The 22,837-nt window shown below is 37.9% G+C and overlaps 1 protein-coding gene across 4 annotated transcripts in view; it reads right to left on the bottom strand.

Annotated features, from left to right (window-relative positions):
• AFG1L (AFG1 like ATPase) overlaps positions 1-22,837 on the bottom strand; it is a 197,396-nt gene that overhangs the window by 5,693 nt on the left and 168,866 nt on the right. For 3 of the 4 annotated variants that reach the window (XM_042939500.1, XM_042939502.1, XM_042939503.1), the window contains exon 12: positions 335-475. In XM_042939500.1, the coding sequence (XP_042795434.1) occupies positions 335-475 (141 nt within the window). Of the gene's footprint in view, positions 1-334; positions 476-11,093; positions 11,230-22,837 lie in introns of those variants that run through there. The other variant, XM_042939501.1, reaches the window with a different exon arrangement.

Raw genomic sequence — 22,837 nt, 5'->3', positions numbered from 1 at the left:
GTTGCTGAATGAATGAATTAATGAAACATTAAAATCTCACCTCTCCCTCCTAGTGGATTCTGGTACTTTCCTCCTGCCCTCAAATGCCACATGATATTCGAGTTGCCTTACATGCTCATTTAATCCTCAAAACAACCAAAACAACGTTTTAAATGTTCTTCATGGATTAGCTTATTTTGCCCTCAACAACAACAATCCTCTGAGGCAAATCCTATTATCCCCAATTTGCAGATGAGGATACTGAGGCACAGAGAATAAACCAGGATTCCAGCCCAGGCAAGCTGGCTCCACAGTTCAAAATGTTTAGTCTTGAGAAAATGCACTACATCCTTACCTTGAAATCATAGAAGTTATCAATGAGAGTTATGAATCTTCGAGCTTGCGTCCTCTTGGCCAGCGTAAATTGTGGAATGTTTCGTAAAAATACTGTATCGAAATTCTTTGACAGTTCCAGATAGTCACTGGCTCCAAGAGGCTGTAATTAAAATGAAGTAAAGACTAGAAAACTAAAGCCAATTCTGGTTGCCCTGCCTTAATTTGAAAACACCTCCTTTTCTGGTCGTGGTCTGATCTAGGGGGTGGTTTGGGGTAACCTGACCAAATGGAGCAGTTTTCACAGCAGGTGAAGAGCGGGGTCTACCGAAACTGTAATAGCGATGGAGGAAAGGGGCAGGAGAGAGGATAGGGTGTGGTGAGGAGTGAAAGAGTATCTTGAGCTGCCTCAGTTGTTAGGTTGTAGGTCCCTGTCTTAAACTCAGCCTTCAATTTTTTTATTTCTATGACATAACCGTAAACATGTCCCAACAAATCCTTCTTATGGCTCAACCGCAAACTGTCACCACCACTAAATGGAGCTATCTTACAATGGCAAGCCACCTCTGATGTCACCATTTTGAAATACAGACTATGCTTCAGTATGAAATCATCAGAAAATGGGGCCTCTGGGTGGCTCAGTCAGTTAAGCATCCGACTTTAGCTCAGGTCATGATCTCACAGCTTGTGAGTTCCAGCCCCGCGTTGGGCTCTGTGCTGACAGCTCGGAGCCTGGAGCCTGCTTCGGATTCTGTGTCTCCCTCTCTCTCTGCCTCTCCCCTGCTCATGCTCTCTCTCTCTCAAAAACAATTAAACATTAAAATAATAATAAAAAAATCATCAGAAAAAATCTTCCATTGAATTTCAAGTACAAGTGTTCAAGAGCAAGATAGTGAACACTGCCAGCTTCTATAGGAGATACTAGAGGGTTTCCTGACCAGAAGCAGACAGAGACCTTGAGCATAAGTTGGTGCAACATGTTCCCTCTTGATGTGAGGAGGGTCCAACACTCAAGGCTCACAAAATTATTCACAAAGGCTCCACCTATAACGTAAGGCACTTCTTCCTGAAACATGAATTTAGCTCATGAAAATCGTGAAAACTATCTGCAAACACATTCTGGGACACAGGCTGTGAAGCCTCTCAATTTCGGGCAGAATCCATCAACACTCCACCCTGTCCAAAAACCTCTCCCTTCCTTGAGTTATTTGCATCAAAACTTCTTCCAGAAATGTAGGTATGTCTATGTTCCTGGGAGAATTAGGGACTTGTGACAAGGAGAGACAGTCATTTCCACTACAGAGCCCATCTATTTAAGCCTATACTCTCCCGGCAACCAGCTGAATCCAGTCACTCAGGAAAGTAGACCTCTCACGGAAGTGTGGGGAGGTGAGAGTAAATCAGAGAGTGAAGCTCTGGGGAAGTGGTTCCCTCAAGCGAGAGCAGCTTCTAAGAAGGATGCAGCAGTTGGGGCGCCTGGGTGGCTCAGCTGGTTGAGCGTCTGACTTCGGCTCAGGTCATGATCTCACAGTTCATTAGATCGAGCCTTGAGTCAGGTTCTGCACTGACAATGTGTGAGATTCTCTCTCCCTCTCTCTCTCTCTCTCTCTCTCTCTCTCTCTCTCTCTCTCTCCCCCCACTCATGCATTCTCTTGCTCTCTCAAAAATAAATGAATAAACTTAAAAAAAAAAAAAAGCATGCAGCAATTATGAGACCCTGAGCAAAGGGGCACGAGACTGGAGACAGGGCACAAAGAAGCACAAAGAATGTCCTGGCTCCTTTGGAAATCTGCTTAGAGATGTCCCTTCTCCACATCTCCTCTCACCAACCAGGTACCAAATGGGGCTGGAAGAGGGGACCCTTGCTTTTCCCATTTACCTCCCTGGCTGGACAGCCTTTACCTCCAGACCCAGTGCCTGGCCTTAGCTGAGGCTCCCCAACTCACTTGGCCATATAGGGACTCTACTGTGGGGTTGTTGGTTTGTTTGTTTAACCTTGGCTGTCTTCAAGGGAACCCTGCTGTTAAGCCTGTTGTTATGAACCAGGAGTGAATACTCAGTCTGTTACTTATTAACTGTGCACCTTTGGCAAGCTACCTAATCTTTTTCTTCCTTTAGTTTTTTTTAATGTTTATTTTGAGAGAGAGAGAGAGAGAGAGAGAAAGAGTAAGCAAGCGGGGAGGGACAGAGAGAGAGGGAGAGAGAGAATCCCAAGAACTCCTTCATGCTGCAAGCACAGAGCCCAGTGCAGGGCCTGATCTCACAAACCCATGAGATCATGACCTGAGCTGTGGTCAAGAGTCAGATGATCTGACTGAGCCACCCAGGCACCCTCTCTTCCTTTAGTTTTCCCACCTATAAATGGGAGTTTGATTCCTATCTCAAAGGATTGTGAAGATGACACAAAATAATACAGGCAAAGCATTTACCACAGTGCCTAGGGCATACATTAGCACTCAAATCACTTTGGCTGCTTTTTATTTTTATTATCTTGAGCTCAAATGATTAGGCTCAATACAGACATGTTGAGGATGTAAAGTGTCATTCTAAATAGGACCAGTTAGCGTTGCTCCCCCATCCACCATATCCAAACCCCTAAATCAGTCTTTGTGCATTTGCCAGTCCTCAGAGTCACAGCAGGGACCAAATGAGTCTGTGGAATCCCCTAGAAGGAAAACAATTCCCTAAAAGGGGAGGGGGAAGGCAAGATACAGCGTGTAACTCATACAATAGGACACTCGCTCTGAGGGTGACACACTACTTTTTTAAGATCAGTGAGAATTTAGTGTCTCATCTTTTGTAAATCAGAAAGTATATGTAAAAAAATGTAAAACCTCATCTTAGGTATGTAGTTATGTATAATTAAACTCGTTCTTTATGCACGGATGTGATTTCTATCAGTATAACTACATGCCCAAGGCAAATCATCATCAGAAGTGCACTGGAGTGCCTAGGGCAACTGAAAATCAGAATTTTGCCCACTCAGCTATTTTTACAAATTATATACCTTTGTCAGTAGGTTCTACATTTGCCATTATATTAGCAAATAGCAAATATCATATCCCTAAAAAATTACGTGCTCATTCATGTAAAGAAAATTAAGCTTTATACAGTTTAAAACAATGGTTAAAAAAAAAAAAGTGGGCACTGGGGAGTGACTGTTTAATGGATACTGAGTTTCAGTCTGGGAATATGAAAGTGTTCTAGAGACGAACCGTGGTGGGGGCTGCACAACAGCGCAAATGGACTTAATGCCACTGAACTTCACTCTTAAAAATGGTTAAATGGCCAAAAAAAAAAAAAAAAAGGCAAATTTTATATTATATATTATTTTACCACCACCACAAAAAACATTAAAACTAGTAAAGGTTATTCATTGCCAAAGAAATCCCAACTTAGGCTGCAGAGAGGTAACAATATAATTTTTTCTTTAAAAGCATAAAAAGAGGGGCACCTGGGTGGCTCAGTTCAGTTAAGCCTCTGACTTCTGGTCCATGAGTTCAGTCTGTGAGTTTGAGCCCTGCATCAGGTTCTATGCTGTCACCTCAGAGCCTGGATCCTGCTTCAGATTCTGTGTCTTCCTCTCTCTCTGCCCCTTTCCCGCTCGCACGTTGTCTCTTTCTCAAAAATAAAAAAAAATAAACACTAAAAAAAAAAAAAAAAAAAATATATATATATATATATATATATATATATGTATACACACACACACAACACACACACATATATGTGTGTGTTGTGTGTGTGTGTATACATATATATATATATATATATAATGTATATATAAGAAGAAGGGCGCCTGGGTGACTCAGTCAATTAAGCACCCGACTCTGGATTTCAGTTCAGGTCATGATCTCATGGTTCCTGAATTCAAGCCCTGCGTGGGGCTCTGTGCTGACAGTGCTGGGCCTGCTTGGGATTCTCTGTCTCTGTCTCTATTTCTCTCTCAAAAAATAAATAAATAAACATAAAATAATAATAAATAAATAAATAAAACCTAAGAATGAAATGTATTAATTGAAGGAGGACATCATTAACCAAGGAAATCAGCTCCAACATTAGATTAATATTAATCTAAAATGTGAGATCTTTAGTAGTTAAAGAGTGTTTTCTTATACTAGATTCAATGTTGAAGTATCCAAGAAGTGATAAACTCTCAGAATTGATTTTGGTGAGAGATGGGTTTGTTTGTTTTTTTATTACTCAGAAATGCGATTTTTCATTAATAAAATAAGTTAAAGCTGTGGGCAAAAACATACTTTATACTTTGGAATCGTTGGTCACATCGAGTCATGCGACCTTGAGCAAGTGTCTCTGAACCTCCATCTCCTCATCTGTAAACTGGGGATCATAGCAGGACATGTCTCACGGGTTTGTCCCGAAGCTTCGCTGTACTGACTACATGTAAAATCTTCTAACAGTGGCCGTCACATAGTAAGTGCTCAATAAATGTTACTTATTAAAGTGGTCATGTGAAAAGCACATTTATTTTATTAATTTATTAATATAATTTTAAATTAATTTTAAGAGGTCACATGAAAAGCAAATGAAATGGTATCTGCACAGTACCTATGTGGCATACAACAGATATTTAATGAATAGTAGCTACTCTTCTAGTCACTATCAAATAACCTTTTCCTGAGCTCATGAGGCCAGGGAGCCCAAACAAGTGAATAGTTCGGCTCACTCCAGTTTGCTTCTGCCTTTGCACTCAGGAGGTAAAAGCTGCGGTCTCTGTCAGCCAGGCACATTAGCTCTCCATGAAGTCATGTTTACAGATGACAAAAATAGCATGTCTCAGGCCAGCCCCCTCCCACATTTTTGGTAATACCATTAGCACTACAGGTGGGGGAAGGCCCCAGGCCCACAGAATGAAGAGCGCCTACCCCCGGCACATGGCACCATGGCACATAGGAAGTGCTTAATACTTACTGAATGAATTAGCAAATGAATGTGTGAATAAAACACAACACAGCCCAAGGAGCAGGCTTATTCTTTCTTTTATACCCATTTGTCTCCAAAATAATTGAACCACCTACAAAAAAAACTCCTATTCTTTCTTAGTTGGCCCAAATTCCCCATTCCCAAGGCAAGCCTTTGTTGTATATCTTAGTATGTATGTAGGAAAAGTCTAGAAAGATATAGATCAAAATGTTAACAGTGGTTATCTTTGGGTGGTGGAATCAAAGATGAATTTTATTATACCTTTTTGATCTCCCCCATCCCTGCCCCATGAACTGTGTTACTTTTAAATAACAAAAATAGTATTTCTGGTGGGGGGTCATTTTTTATAATTGGAATCTTATACCCTATCTCATATGTGTGAGATCATAATATCAGTTTTTTCATGGACATTTTTTCCCCCAAGGTTTTCTTCATCATGGAAGTATTATTTTTTCAGGGACATTTAAAAAGAAAATAAAACACAAGGCTGAACATATATTTTCTCCTATACAGCCTGACAAAAGGATAAGGGATTTCATATTTGGGGTGAAATTTGACTTCAGTTATATAGTTATGTTCTTCACACTAGGAAAACCAGACAGAGGGGATGAGGTGAATGGTAGCATCTCCCAATAGTTCACGTTTAGCTTTTGCGGCCAAGCACCAGAGTTCCCTGATCAAAGGCCTAGTGATGTCAAAATCCATTTTGTCACAGCCCAGACTGATATATTTCCATTTATGTCATGTTTTAATTTGAGCAAATTTTCTCCATGCAAGCTTGATGATAAGTGTGCTGTATTCCTTTTCTCCATAAATGTCGGACAACATCTAGTCCATCTGTACATGTATATTGCCTCTGCTCCATGCTCCATCATTCTTCTCCTTCTGGTACTCTAAGAGAACCTAAGCTAAACTTCATATTCTCCATTGCTTTTATCCTTTGTTTTGTATTTTCCCTTTTTCAGTTCTTCATGACTCACCGTGGATAGCTTCCTCTGACCCATATTCTAGTCTACTATATTTCTCTTTAGCTCTGGTTTATTTGCTCTTAAACTCATCCATTGAGTTGTTTTGGTTATTGTACTTTATAGGTCTAGAATTTCTATTGGTTCTTTCCAAAGCCTATGTCTCCAAAGCCTATGTCTATGTCTCACCTTTTTAGTCTCTAGATCCCTACACTTAAATTTCCAAGCCTATTCAAAAAAATCTCTTTGAATATGTAAGGTTAGTTGTTTAAAATAGAGACTCCTAATTCTAATATCTGGAGTTCCTAATTTTATCATTTGTTCTTGTTCTTGTTCACATCCACAGTGTCTTGTCTCCTCATATGTTTGCTTTGTGTATCTTTGTATATCTTTGAAAAAAAAAAAAAAAACACTCATAGAAATAAAGCCAAGTTCGAGGCTTGAAGTATTCTGAGTCACTTGGCTCACTGAATTTGACCGAAGTCCACGAGAGAGCTAGTTGACTTCTAGTTCACACTTATTCCTAGCATTCAGTCCTTCAAGGTTCCATCCAAAGTGGGGGTAGTTTACTAGGTCCCCATCCTGAGCTGGTCCTAAACTCTGACTTTTGTCCTGCTGATCCAGTGAGGCTGCCAAAAGTAAGCTCAGTTCAACTCAGCTCATTTTTTTTTAAAGATTGCTAGCACTCACCACTATCCATGTTTTCCTCATCTTCCTGGGCACCCAGCTAGACACTATTCCCTAGACTCTCTTGCACTTAGGTGTGGCCGTGTGATCAGGTTAAGGCCAGTGGAATGTAAAGGAAAGTGACCTGCATGGCTTCTAGATCTGGCCCACAGGATCCTCACTGCCTTAACTTACCTGTACACTGAACAGAGAGCTCTGAGGACTTGAAGGAGGGGTGGAAGCACAACAGGGACAAAGTCTGGTTCCATGAAGAACCACATGGAGCAGTGTCCTGGCCAACTTACACTGGATGGTGATATGAGCAAGAAATACACGTTCATTTGTTTAGCCTCTGAGATTTGGAGTTGTTTGTTTCAGCAGCTAGCTTATCCTAATTCTTATTTCATCCATCTTCCTTCATCATCCTAATGACAGGATCAGTGCAAATTACTGACAGAGTCCACCATTATTGGAAGTGGAAGACTTTCTCACATTTCCTAGGTGGATAAGGATTCTTCTTCACACAAGATGGTAACTATCAAAAATTTCTCTTCAAGTTTTCTTCAGATTATCATTAAAATTTTTTAATCAGGAACTGCACTTATCCATTTCAAATCAAAGCTGATTTTTATTTATTTTTAAAAATTTTTTAATGTTTTTATTTATTTTTGAGACAGAGAGAGACAGAGCATGAGGGGGGGAGGGGCAGAGAGAGAGGGAGACACAGACTCTGAAGCAGGAAGCAGGCTCCAGGCTCCAAGCTGTCAGCACAGAGCCCGATGTGGGGCTCAAACTCTCGGACTGTGAGATCATGACCTGAGCTGAAGTCGGATGCTTAACTGACTGAGCCACCCAGGCACCCCCAAAGCTGATTTTTAAAAAGTTATGTTAATGGAGGCAACTTTTCTCATTACAAATTTGAAAAGATGTTAAAGTTTTGTTCAAATTTAATATTTGATGCATTTTAAATATGTCTGTAAGTTTATTTTTCTTCTGATTATATAACAGAAATTTAGTAAACACTTTCATCGAAACACATGTAGATGCTGACAAATTATCTCATCTAGCCCTGTGCACCCTCCAAATGGTATGCTGCCACAGGACTACTCACCCTTACTTCCCCTAGTATTCGGTATTTAAATATGCTTGGGGCATTCAAGTGCAACTTAAAAATTCTCTTAAAAAATTATCAGTTTAAACCCATTTAATACATTTTTGGAGAAATAAAGAATGCCTTTGTGGGGTAGTCTAATTATGATAATGGTTCCAATTGTTCTTGCCTCCTTGTCTACACTCTTTAGATTGTGACTTTCGATCTCTTCCATGTCTTAGCATCTGTCTGCCCAACTCCTCAATCTGGGCCAGACTTGTATTTACCACAACCAATAGAATGAGGCTAAAGTCACAATTTTCCAGTTCTGAGCTTAGGTCTCAAGAGGCTTTGCACACTTCTGCTCATTCTGTTGCAACAGCTGGGCTGGACTCCCGATGAAGGAGAGAGCATAAGAAGGAGAGCCAACTGTCTAACCTGAGAAAGCAGCTGAGGCCAGCCTCCAGCCTGCTGCCCCACCTGCCCATAGTAGATGAGAGAACCCAACCAAGATCAGCAAAGCTGACTGCAGATGCATAAGTGAATCCAAAACATTAAAAGAACTTTCCAGCTAAGCCTGTAGATTAGAGAGCAATAATAAAGGTTTTTTTTTTTTTTAAGCTACTGAATTTTGGGGGTGATTTGTTATGTAGCAATAGCTAACTGAAACACTATACTTGCTACAGAGAGGTTTACTAGGAAAAGCCCATATTTTCAAAGTCCTTAGCAAGTCCAGCACACGTAGAAAAGTATGTCTAGCTTTTGTAGCAAGATTGGTCTTACATAATTGATGAGGATATGTAAAGACACATACTGTCATTTGTTTTATGTTCATTTATTTTTCTTAATCAATTATGGCATTTTTATGGTGTAGCACAGAACTCATGTCTAAAAATAAAACTTGGTGATTAACTGTATACAAGAGCTAGAAGGAAAAAAAGCTAGAAAATCATGTGGCATCCCAATAGAATACCAGAAGACATGGACCAATCAAATAAAAACAGAAAGTCACAGAGAGAAAACAAGCTGGCATGAAAAAGGCAACTGAGAGAGATAAGGACTGACTGCAATGAAACTAAAATTATAAGAGCATTCCAACAGAAAAATGGACAAAGGATCGAATACATAATTCCTGAACGAAAAGCAAAGTTGAAGAGGCTAATAAACAAATGAAAAATATAGTCAAGCTCACTAGTAACCAAAGAAAGACAAAATAAGAATGATATATCATTTTTCATATAGCAATTTTGCAAAGAAAAATAAATTATACTACTCAATGCTGGCAAGTAGGTAATGAGACATCCATTGCTGCTAAGAGAGTAAATTAGTTCAGATGCTCCAAAAATATTTTGTTGGATTGTATTAAGAGCCCTAAAAGAAGTCATCGACTTGACCCAATCATTCTGTTTCTAGAAATCAATCTACAGGAAGTGACCAGAAATCCAACCAAAGGCTATATACAGGATTATTTATAACTATGTGAACTAAAAGCAACTTTAAAATAAAACAACAGAGGAAAGGCTCAATAAATTATGGCATGTTGACATAATGGAACATATTGCCAACAAATAATAATGTTTATGAAACATATTTTATGACATGAAAACATGCTTATGATAAAAAGCTAAGTGAAAAAAATCATACTTCAAAATTATAATTATACTAAGGTACCTATTTTGCTCAAAATATATATGTAGGAAAAAGACTAAATACGTAAAAATGCTAACAATTGTTATAGATAGTGACAGACTTAGAAGTCTATATTTTATAATATTTTATGATCTTCTTTATTTTATAGATTTTTCTGTATTTTCCAAAAGGGAAACAAAATATATTATGACAAAAGAGTAAAAACTGAATGATGTAGCAAAACAATGTTGAAGACCTTTACTGATTGCAAAGTATACTCTTTGGTCTTGTTTTTCAGCTGTTTAAAAAAAAAATTTTAACGTTTATATCTTATTGAAAGACAGAGCATGAGCATGAGGGGCAGAGAGAAGAGGAGACACAGAATCTGAAGCAGGCTCCAGGCTTTGAGCTGTTAGCACAGAGCCCGACACGGGGCTCGAACTCACAAACTGTGAGATCATGACCTGAACCAAAGTCAGTCACTTAACCAAGTGAGACACCCAGGCACCCCTGCTTTTCACTTATTTAATCCCCTGCCTCTTCCCTAATAATCATGAAGAGTGAATGTGTAAAACAGTCACCGCAAATGCATATACTAAAGAGCTTGAGGAGTTACACATCTATTCAAAGCTGCAGTTGCCACCCTCATTTACTCCACTGTATGAGACTGGGAGTCCCAGGAGGGTCAGTACTATCTTGTCCACCCAAGTGTCTGGGGCACCTACCAGCCCAGGGAACACGATCTTGCATAATACAAGACTAGTGAACAAGTAAACACATGATCACCAAGTCCTCTTCAGAACCAATGGTAACTACTGAATGCTTAACAAATACAAATTTTGTACTAACTCTCACAAGAACTTGGCAAAACACAAAGATACGTTTGTCTACTCTTTTGACCTAACACACCACAAAATTGCATGCACATGATCTCTATAGCAGTTGTAAGTATTTATACTTTTGTTTGCATTAGTTGATCCTCTTATGTAAGTAAACCATAGCATAAGACACCTTTTGAAACCATAATTAGTATTATAAATTCATGCATTGTGTCCTATGAATAATTAAAGCATATGATTATTTTCGACTACTAAATGCCACTTCAGTTAGTAGCATCCTTGAGTATGTTATTCTAGCTCAAAATTCAAGTAACATTATCTAATGCAGATTCTTCTTATGATAGATAATGATGGCACTCTCCATCTTTCTACCTGAGCAATTAAAAAGTTTAATAGTCTCTGATGTGGCTGGCTATCTGAATAATTTTCTAAACAGAAACAATTAAAATCCACTCATTCGATGGTTTGTGCATTCTCGACTATTGTTTCAAACTCTTTGTTTCTGTGGAAACCTGATGAAAACCTAAAGAACTTTAAATCTATAATGAGTTTGCAAAGAGCGTTTGTTTTCCTTAATTACTGGGAGTATACAGCTGGATTATATGTAGCACAGTTTTTCTAAAAAACTTTTAGGAATAAAGAGCTTGCCTGCTGTCTTCTTTCTCCTGTATGAGAAACGGCACAGCTGTCTGCTTCGGTTTGACCCTGGTGCCAGGAGCGGGGATTTTCTCAAAGCCACACCAGTGTGAAATGCACGAGCGTTACCACCAGGCTGCCTTCTGCCCTGCAATGAGCGGTTGGTCCACTTCAGCACACACGAATGAGCTGTCAGCTTGAGTTTCTTTTTTCTCTGCCTGGCTAATGCTTGCTCTGCCACCATTATTTCAGCTCAAGTAGGATGATTATTATTTCAAGCGCTGTCTAGATTATATTGTCCTAAGGGTTACTCTTTATCTGTATAGACTTCTCTTTATAAATTCCTTGTAGTGCTACCCTGATAGCCCCTCATTACACAAGTGTGCATGGCATCTTGCTTTGTGTATACAGAAATGACAATACATCATATCTTAAAGAAAAGTGCTTTTTAATAGGGAAAAAAAACACTTTAATTAGGATGAATGCATCCTTTTCAAAACAAACTAAAAATATCATATGAATTTGTTAAAACAACTATATGCACCAAATCAATAAAGATAATAACTAGAAAAACAAAGCACTGAAATGTGTGTATTTGTAGAGTACATAATTTCCCAAGACTGGTAATACGGCACCTTAACATGAGAAATCACATTAATATGAAGTCCCTAACATCCAACTGGGAAATAGCTCACTATTCCAGAAAATACTACCATCTCTTACACACTCTACTTCAGAAAATGTTCTCTGGTGTGCTGAGGGAAAGATTTACTCCTTGACTTAGAGTCTCAATGTCAGGAAGGCTAGTTCTCCCCAAATCTACCGGATCTTTAGCAAACTCTCTATCCCCTCGAGATAATGATGGGCTAATGCAGTACTCTTTTGGGGTTGTGCGTGTCATTTTTAATGGAGTGTATAGTAACAATGGCTCAACACAAAAATCTATGTGGCAAACCAGAGGTGATTGCACTCTTTCCTCACTCTGACTTGACTAGCTTTCTGTACGTAATAAATCTCCAAATTCTGGAGATACCTAAATCTGGAGATTCCACAACTGACAACTTTCTTAAAACACAAACCACATCAAATCAGATCTACTGAGTACCTGCTAGATGAAAAGCACTGCGCTGGGTTTATTCCCAGGAATACTTCCAGTTCATTTAGGAAATATAAACTCCAACAACTGTCACAAAAATATTTGATTTATAGCCTGTAGCACAGAAAACCAAAATTTTTATGTATTTCCTTGGAGCTGTATTGATGCTTACATTCAGTGGTGCCTCTTAATAATGATGATGATGTTAACGATTTCCTACCTTTTCACATTCTTCTAACGTTGTGTTTTTAAGTTATCTCCACATTTTTCCTGTTTTTTTTTTTTTTTTTTTTTTTTACTAATTACTTCATCATTACTGCATTTTACAAACTCATTTATGAAAACAATACGGTAACAACCCCCTTCTAATTTCCCACTGGTAAAAAGATTTTATTAGCTGGTTTAAAACAAATGGAAATTTAAACATTATTATTAATGCCTCAGACATTATATCTGATTGTACAGACGACAGAGGTAATAATGTATGTGGCCAAGGCTGAAATGTTTCATCCCTTATGTTTTCTATTTTTTAATATAATGATTTTAATAAGAATGTATACAGTAATGATGAAGTAATTAGTAACAACATGATTCCACCAAATTCACTGAAATCAGTAACTGAAGACTAGCACTTGATCATTAACATAGTCAAGCCATCCTGCGTATCCCCTCGGTAGAGGGCAGTATTTGCTACATCTCTGTTGGAGGAAAGACTGTTCTAAATTTGCCTGGCTTTGAGATCTATCCAGAAGAAATTTGAAAGATTACCCCCAAATGAGGGTCTACACCTTTGCTACTGGTTCTAAACGTGCGTTTGAAAAGAAAGGTTCATCAATGTAAACTCCTTCCTTTGGAAATCAAAGCAAGGAGGCATGAAAAGTGACATTTAAGACACTAAAAAGCAAGAGGATATAGAATAGCAAGTAACCTATTTTATTTTATTTTATTTTATTTTGGGGGGGGGCACAAGTGGGCAAGGGTCAGAGAGAGAGAGAGAGAGAGAGAGAGAGAGAGAAGGAGGGAGTGAGGGAGGAGCGGGGCACACCCAAAGCAGATTCATGTTTTTACCCAAAGCAGGGTTTGTGCTCACCAGATGTGGGACTCTGAAACGAACCATGAGATCATGACCTGAGCCAAAGTCAGATGCCTAACAACTGAGGCACCCAGGCACCTGCAAGTAACTTATTTTAAATTTGAGGATGATGACTTCTGAAACTGTTAAAGTCTTACAAATGCAGAAATTTTGTTATTTTTGTTTTGCTTTTCCCTGTGAGAGTTCACGGACTCTCCCCAATCTTCTTAGACTTGGATACTGAAAAAGCCTAATCAGAGTTGGAAAAGAAATGGATATCAAAGAATTTTTCTTCCTCCCACTCTTCTGCTTTCAAAATCATGGAAATACTTCATGAAAAATACTAATTAATATTCTAAAGATACTAAAAAGTTAATTAGAGCAAGGCTGAATGCCTCTCTGTGCTGTTAGATACACAAAGGGCCAAATGCTTCAGAGTAAGACCAATAGAACTCTTCACTCCATCTTCTTACCAAAAAGACAACCTTGAATTATCTGCTACTCAACTTTTATTAAAATATACAACATTCATGAAAGGTTTGAACATGAGTCTATCCAACCTCCAAGCATTTATCCAATCTCTAAGCAATTTCTCTGGATCAACCTGATAATAGAAAAGCTTACTTATAAGGCATTTTTGACCTCTTATAGCACTAGTTTCATTGAACAGTACTTTGTCAAAAGGGCCCCAGCTTGTTTATAAGAATCTGTGTGATACAAACTTGTATTGACAGCAGGAACAGTGCTGAGAAAACTGTCTGCCGGCATCTTTTAGAAGTCCCTATCCAAGTGCCAGAAAAAGCTTCACTTCTCCTGAGTAACTAATTTTATGTCTTATAACTTACTGAACATCTTTCCCCCTCTTTGGGAGAAGCTGACAGCTGATATAATTGTTCAGTGTAAGAACCTTGTAGAGGTTTATGACATGGATTTACATGTACTAACTTTTCCTTTCAACTTAATTATTCTCTATTTTCTCTTTGCCCTGCTTTTTAAAAAATCTACATAATTCTATTTGTGAATATATGTGTATATCTGTAATATTTTTTGCTACAAATAAATACATGCCTAAATTATTCTTTTTCTATTTCTTTTTAAGGCTTATTTTGTTATTTAGTTTGCTTTAATTAGATGGGAAGCAAAAGGGAATCTGGGAAATAAAATGTAAGAACTTTAGATACTCAACAGCAGTACATCTTTTAAGTTTGTTAGTTAACAGACTAACTTAAACTCACTTATATGTGGAATCTAAAAAACAAAAAACTCATAGAAAAAGAGATCAGATTTGTGGTTACCAGAGGTGGGGAGCTGGGAGGAAGGGAGATGGAGGAATGTGGTTAAAAGGTGCAAACTTTCAGTTATGAGACAATCACTCTTCCTTTTCTTTTTATCTATATGAAATGATGGATGTTAACTAAACCTACTGTGGGTAATCACATTTCACAATATATGTAAGTCAAATCATCATGCTGTACACTTTAAACCTTATATGGTGATGTATGTCAATTATTTCTCAATAAAACTGGGGGAAAATGTATGTAAGATAATTTTTGTATCTCCATGTAAGTGTGAAGGATAATTTATATTTTACAGAGTTTTTCCACATATATTAAGGCTGGAAAACAGTAAGATTAAGTTAAGAGCAGAGGCTTGTTATATTCATCTATTAACACATTTTACATAGTAACCTCCAAATCCCAAGATGTTACCAATCTAGTAAATTACTTCCATTTAAAAAAATTCTTCAAATGGCGCCTGGGTGGCTCAGTCAGTTAAGCGGCCGACTTCAGCTCAGGTCACGATCTTGTGGTCCGTGAGTTCGAGCCCTGCGTCGGGCTCTGTGCTGACAGCTCACAGCCTGCAGCCTGTTTCAGATTCTGTGTCTCCCTCTCTCTGACCCTCCCCCGTTCATGCTCTGTCTCTTTCTGTCTCAAAAATAAATAAACGTTAAAAAAGAATTTTTAAATAAAAATAAAAAAATTATTCAAGAAATGGTGGGAGATTTTAGTTGTTTCTAATGTCCCTTTGATTCAGCTGTACTAGGACCCTGACTCTGTTTCCTTCCACTAAATCCCATGGTAAGATTTTCCAATCCCATCCACACTCCTCATCTCTTCCTTTTTCAGTGTCAGTTCAGGTGATTTCATGGACTCCTTTCAACTTCAAACTAACACATCTCTATAAATGACTTTCAGATCTGTATCTTCAGTCTTAGATTTCCAGTTGCTTGTAAGTCCCCTTCTCCTATATCAGGTATTTGTCAAGGGTCCTGCCATTCCTCTGGTCATCCAAACTGAAAACATCAGAGCCCTAGGTGGCATGCCCTTGGCCCTGAGACCTCTCGGCATCCGATCTTACATATTTCCCTCATATTCATCTTGTTCTTTCCAATCTATCATGTACACCTGTTTTAGGGGGCAACTGAGAGCACAGATTCGACCCATGTTCTGCGTTCCAAGCCACAGACCCTGATGAGGGGTAGCATCAATCTAGAGGAAGGGGCACATAAGGGCATGATTTGCTCACTTAGCTCCATGCCCATCTTGGGGAGCTTTATCTAATGCACAAAGGTTCCATATATGGTAGCAGCAGAGACAATCTTATACAACTTTGGCAGATTATCCAATATAGATCTGTTAAAAAATGACAAGTTTTTTTTTTTATGCTGATGAAGGTTCTAATTCAAACTCTACCACCTGATATGCAAGCTCCTTTATACTGACTTCAACCCATCTATTCTGAGTGCATACCACTCTCCTATATACGATCTAAATTCCAGCCATGACCCTTAAGTTGTCTGCAAAAACAGTTCTTGATTGTTGGGTGATTTTTCTTTTTAGTAGTTTAAAGATGATATTGCACTGTTTGTCCATTGCTTCTTGATAGGAAGTCTTCAATCATACTGTTGTGCCCCTGGCTGCTTCGAAATTTTCTCTATCTTTGGTTTTCAACAATTTGACTATGATGTTCCCGGGAATGATTTTCTTTGTACCTGCTAGGGGTTTGTTGAGGTTCTGGGATCTGTAAATTTACATCTTTTCTTAAATTTGGAAAAACTTCAGCCATTATTTCTCTAAAAAACTTTTCCACCCCATTCTCTCTTTTCCTTCTAGGACTCCAATGATATAGTTGATTTTTGATATAGTTTATGTCATGAGGTTTTGCTTTTTTTTCCCCTCAACACTTTTGTTTTTCAGATCATTGCATAATTTCTATTGACCTATCAGTTCACTGATTCTACTCTCTTCTACAGTTTGGTATGAAGTACAATAAACTTAAAAATTTTTAGATCTAGAATTCTCAACTTTTAGTTTTAGAATTTCCATTTTTTTTTTTTAGTTTCAATTTCTTTGCTAAGATTTCCTATTTGTTTATTCATTATCAGTATATTTTCCCTTATATCCTTGACTGTAGATATAAAAAAAAAAAAAAAAACCACTTTAAAATCCTTCCCTCTAATTCCAACATCTGTATCCTCTCAGGGTCAGTTTCTGTTGATTATCATTTCTCTTTTAAAATGGATCAGATTTTCCTGTGTCTGCACACAGCTAGCAGTTTTGGATTGGACTCTAGATAAGGTGAATGATATGTTGTTAGAGACTTGGAATTCTTTTTATTCTACCAAAGTATATTGATTTTCTATTGTTGCTATTTCAGCAGGTAATCAACTTGGCTAGTCCCAAACTCCAAACTCTGTCTCCTCTGTGATGAGCAGCAGCTGAAGTCTCTGTTCAGTATTTTTAGTGTTAGCTGCGCATGTGCAGTTCACAGATCAGCCCAAGATTTGGGCAGTCTCTGTGAAGAACTCTGGGCTCTTCCTCTGTGGTTCTCTCTGTTCCATCATTTCTTTTCTTATTTTCCAGCTCTCTTCTCATTCCTCAAGCCAGGAATATTTCAAGTTTCTACTGAGTTTTAGATGTTCCATATGAAAACAACTGTGATCTCTTCTCTGGCAAAAAAACAAAACAAAACAAAACAAAAACCTACAAAAATAAGAAACTCTGGTACCAGTGTCTTTCCTTTCTTCCAAGTGGTGCCTGAGCTTTCTCCCTGCTTTTGGTTGTCCAATAGTGCCTCCCAGACAGTTCTTTCTTAGATTTTGTCCAGAGTTACAGCTCTGATCTAAAGGTGGGTTAGTCAAATAGGTGCTACTCTGTCATTAACGGAAGTAGAACCCTCCTGAATCTTCAATTCTCTGAACATACTCTGCCATTTCCTACTTCCGTATTTTTCATAAAAACACAAAACCTCAGAGGAGGAAGAGATCAAAGGTTGCCCCCATGATGCCCTATTCTTAGGAACAACCAAACAGCTACCCTCACACTCTCTCCTCTCCATACCAGCAGAATCTTCAACCCTCCAGCCTTTAAGGCCTAGTTCCTCTTTAATTACCCACAACTTTCTGCTCACACTGATCCAATAGTACTAATTATAATCTGCCTCACACTCCAGTGATCTATGTACTGATCATATTTTCTCTTCTAAATTAAAGTTGTATGAGTGTACAGACTAACTCTTATTCACCTTAGTACCCCCTATAGCACCTAGAACTATGCCAACCTTCCATTAAGTACTCAGGAAATATCTGTTGAATGATTAGAAAGTACCATAAAATATAAAAAGGGTAGGGCTCTGTTACCTTGCATAAAAGGTAACAAACAATTACCTAGCATGTTGGTTTATTTATCCAAGTTTTCCTTCTTGAAAGAAGGGCATTTCCAAGGGGAGATACTATTTGCTGACCCACTAGAACATGCTGGTAAGTTACAACCTTTCCTAGAGTGTACTGCCTCATTAATCCTATTACTTTATGTACCATGGTCCTGCTCAATCTAAAATGACTTCTTGTGGATCATGGTAAGAAGTCTAAATTTCTCTGCCTGGTCTTTATGGTGGATCTGTCTGAAATTTTCATTCTTATTCCTCTTTTCTAACATGTACTCTACTCTCATTAGGAAAGTATCTTCTGTTCCTCCTGAAACATTCAGTGCTTGGCTTCCGATTATGGTGAAATACCTTCACTTTGCTCATCTCAGTTCTACTCACCTATCAAGGTCAAGATCAATTTCCTCCTTAAGTCTCATGTCTCCTCAGAGTCTTCCCAATCCTTACTATCCTTACTTTTAACTCCTGATGTACTCATAACATGTACTAATGAGCACAACTCCTCAAAATAGACTTGCTACAGCTCAAAAGAATGAAAGAAATTAGTTGTATCATTTTACAAATGAGATACTTGGACCCAGAGATGTTAAGTGACTTGCCCAAGGCCACTCAGCTACATAGTATCTGGGTAAGTACTGGAATTCCTACCTCTTGATTCCGTTGGGCCTCTTTCCACTCTACAACACTGTCTGGCATTTGTTCATGTTATTTCCTTTACTAAATTGTAAACTTCTTATACTTCTTTTATACTCCTCATAACACAGTGTTATACCAATATGGAAGTACTTAAGAAATAGTTGCTGGCCACTGAATCAATGTAACAATCTTTGGAAGGGGGGAATCTTACACAACATATATTTCTTCGTTAACAATAAAAAGATAAAAGAGCTAAGTAATGTTTCATCCTAAAATACGTAGAAATCTTACAGTTTTTTGATACTATAACTCATTTCTAGGTTTTTCTCAAAATCTTTGGCCTTAGTATCTTCAGGTTACTTTAAGAAACAAAAATAGTATATTCTAACAATTCTCAAAATTTTTTCTATAAAATACACTTCAAAGTCATAATATATCTATTGGAATATATTTTACTAAATATTCTAATTAGCAATGTACTAAGTAATTACTAATTCTGAGTCAACTGATCTAATCCAGAGGAAAGGTACTATGGAGAATATCAAGTCATGTATTTTATGGTGGGAAATAGAAAAACTTAAAAATTAAAAATCACGGAATTACTTTATATATAAAACTTCTGTTAAAAAATAATAATAATAAAAAAGAGCCAGTTGGTAGGTAAGCATTAAAAAAGCCACAGTGTTAAAACTTTTAAAATTCAAACAAGTACCTATACAGTGCAGGGCGCCTGGGTGGCTTAGTGGGTTAAGCGTTCAGCTTCAGCTCAGGTTATGATCTCATGGTTTGTGAGTTAGAAACCCACATCGGGCTCCGTGCTGATGGCTCAGAGCCTGGAACCTGCTTCAGATTCTGTGTCTCCCTCTCTCTCTCTCTCTCTGTCCCATCCCAGCTTGTGGTCTGTCTCTGTCTCTCAAAAGTGAATCAATGTTAGAAAAAAATTAAAAATAAAGTACCTATAAAGTGTTTTACAGTCTTATTAATTGGTTGACCTATATTTCCTATATTTACCAATCTTTTCATTATACAGATCTTATGTTTAGAGAACTATTTCTGTTATTATTCCTGTTTTGCAGGTAGAGAAATTGAGGCACTGAGATGCTGAGTTACCGTCCCAAGATCACAAAGCTAGTAGGTGGCAGAGCCAGGACTTGAACTCTTTGGTAGTTTGCGAATTCAATTCTGTAGTTTAGAGTTGTGATACTCCAAGTCAGATCATTCAGTTTACTTTTATTTACTTATTTATTATTTATTATTTATTTTTGAGAGAGTGAGAGAGCAATCACACGAGCACGGGAAGAGAAGTAGAAGAGGGAGAAAGAATATCTTAAGCAGGCTCTGCACGCAGAGCCCAACGTGGGCCTCGATCTCATGAACTGTGAGATCATGACCTGAGCCAAAATGAAGAGTCAGATGCTTAACTGACTGAGCCATGCAGATGCCCCAGGTCATTTACTTTAAAATAATAATAATATAAAAAATTCTAATCTTAAAAAGCTAGTGACTTTAATTTTTAAAATTTTATTTCATACTTTTTAATCCTTGAGCAGGTAAATGACACATTCCTCTCAAAGACCAAAGCAAATATTGAATTAAATTAGCTTGTCATACTTTCTTACAAAAGTGATCTTAAAGGGAACATGAGGAGTTGTGTCTAATACTAAATCTCCTCCTCAAAATAATTGTACTCTTAAGACAGATAACATATTGAAGGTATACAGCACATTCATCCTTCCCTTGAGACACTCTGGGAATCCCTAGGTGTTTTCTCCCCATTATAGGGACCATGCACATTTCCACAGCAAATGAAAGCAAGCTTTCTCCCTCAGAGAAGCTTCAGGCAGCTGAGCCTAAGTAGTCAATGGGTTACAGACTTTAAAGTTTGGGGCTGTATGCTACATCACCTAAAGAGCTATGCTTGCCCTAGTTTGGGAACAGAAGGCGAGCAGGACTGTCCAGCCTCACAATGAGCCCTGTAACAGAAAACTTGTCATATGGAGAGAGTAGGAAGGTGTTCTCTCAACCCAGTTTTTCTTCATTCCTTCTGATTCTTCTTTACCCATCATGGAAATGGCCACATTCAAGTGGCTATAGTTTTTAAATTTCTAATCCAGCCCTCCTTTATGGGCATTTCTCTAAGGGTCTTTTTTCTTTTTCCCTTTAAAACAGCAAAATACAACAATCATAACTTGTAACCCAACAGATAGTTATTTCCTTGGAAGATACAAATCACCATCTATAATTAGTAAAAACTGGTCCTTCAGTTCAATCTCCAAACTTGCTTTATCTTGAAAAATGCAAATAATGCTTATAAAATGTCATTTTAGCTTAGTTAACAAAATATGGATTAGAACAGCACCTATAAACTATATTCCTAGAATAAGCAGTGAACAAATTACTATTCATTTTCAGCATAACTTTCTTGATAAAGTTTTAGGATGCTAAAATAGTACATCCTGCACTTCACAATTTGGTTGTTCAACTACACAGAAAATATTTTTACAAAAATATTTAAGGATTTCATCAGTTTTTTTAAAAGCCTCATTTCTCTCTTTTTTTTTAGTTTATTTATTTACTTTGAGAGAAAGAGAGAGCATGCACAAATGGGGGAGGAACAGAGAGAGAATCCAAAACAGACTCGGGACTCAAACTCACAAACCAAGAGATCATGATCTGAGCCAAAGTCCAAGCATCAGATGCTTAACCAATTGAGCCACCCAGGCACCCCTCAAAATCCTCTTTTAATTCATAAATATTTCAATTATTTTCTTTTAAAGCTCTTATGGTGTCATTATCCTTCTTTTTTTTTTTTTTTTTTTCTTTATCAAGTTGACCAATCTTCATTTGCGTGGACAGGCTTGCTTTTTATCTACATTGTTAGGGTGTTTACTACCTCAGACAAGCAGTGACTTAGTGGCAAAAGACTTAGACGTGATGGGTGGGGCATGGTTCTAGTATAAGCTGTGAGAGATGTTTGAGGAAAGGCTACATTTCTTTAAGTTTTTAAAAATATTTATTTATTTTTGAGAGAGAGAGAGAGACAGAGAGTGTGAGTGGGAGAGGAGCAGAGAGAGGGAGACACAGAATGTGAAGGCTTCAGGCTCCGAGCTGTCAGCACAGAGCCTGACATGGGGTTCAAACTCACAAACTGTGAGATCATGACCTGAGCCAAAGTCAGACACTTAACTGACTGAGCCACCCTGGCACCCCAGGATGGGCTACATTTTTAAGTGGTCAGTTCATTTGTGACTATTTTCTTGTTATGATAATTCTGCATTTCTTTGCAACCATATAACTATGGCAATTCAGATACTGAATACTTGCATAAAGAGGACTCTCGAAATCATTCAGTTTCAGATGTAACCTAAAATTCTTAATTAAGTATAATCTTCTGAGTCAGGCTAAATAGTTCAGTAAACAAAAACCATTCAGTAAATATAAAAACACATCCAACCCCAAGTAAAAAAGCAGGCATGTGTTATATCTGGGACAGTCCCAGCTTTTGATGGCCTGGTCTTCTGGGAGGCTCTTAAAGCTTGAGACTTACCCAATTACCACACCTGATACCACCATGAAAGAAAACCTTTGGCAAGGAATGAAGGGGTTGATAGTCAGTAATGATTATTTTTGAGCCATGGCCCCTTCGAAGAAAAAATAATATTATAGACTTATACATTAGGTAGCAGTTTGTCTATTAGTGCCATCATAGATAAAAAAAGGTTTTGACTATAAGCCATAAGTAAAACTAAAGAGGCCCAGATCATTCCCCCCTTCCCACACCTCTCTCCCCTTCCCTGCTCCAAGCACATTTCCTCACATCTGCAATCCTGCAGGTTAACATCTAGCTTCTTGGTATCTTCAGGATTCTTTCTTTGCAAATCTACAATTCAATATGGTCATGTTCAGAAAAGCAAACCCAATTAGGAGAGCCTATAGCACTTGGATAATAATAAGGCAAACACTGCCATGTGTCATTCTAAATACTTTATATGCATTAACTCATTTAATATTTATAATAGGTAGGCACTATTATTGTCCCCATTTTATAGGTAGAAAAACTGAGGCACCAATGTGTTAAATTACTTTCCCAAGATCAGATAGTTAGCAAGCGGCTTGAACTCTTTGGTAGTTTGGGAATCAGACTCTGTGCTCTTAATCACCACACTCTATCCAAAAATGTTCTGGACAGGTTACATCAAATCTTCAATTCTGGTTCTATCATGAAGTACAGTCAGATACTTTGTGAGTTCCCACATCTGAGCTAACCTTTGAGCCTTTTATGGAGCA

This window comes from Panthera leo, chromosome B2, assembly GCF_018350215.1.
Source record: "Panthera leo isolate Ple1 chromosome B2, P.leo_Ple1_pat1.1, whole genome shotgun sequence".
NCBI lineage: Eukaryota > Metazoa > Chordata > Mammalia > Carnivora > Felidae > Panthera > Panthera leo.
The sequence above is the reverse complement of the archived record's forward strand: the minus strand, read 5'-3'. Positions and strand labels throughout refer to the sequence as shown.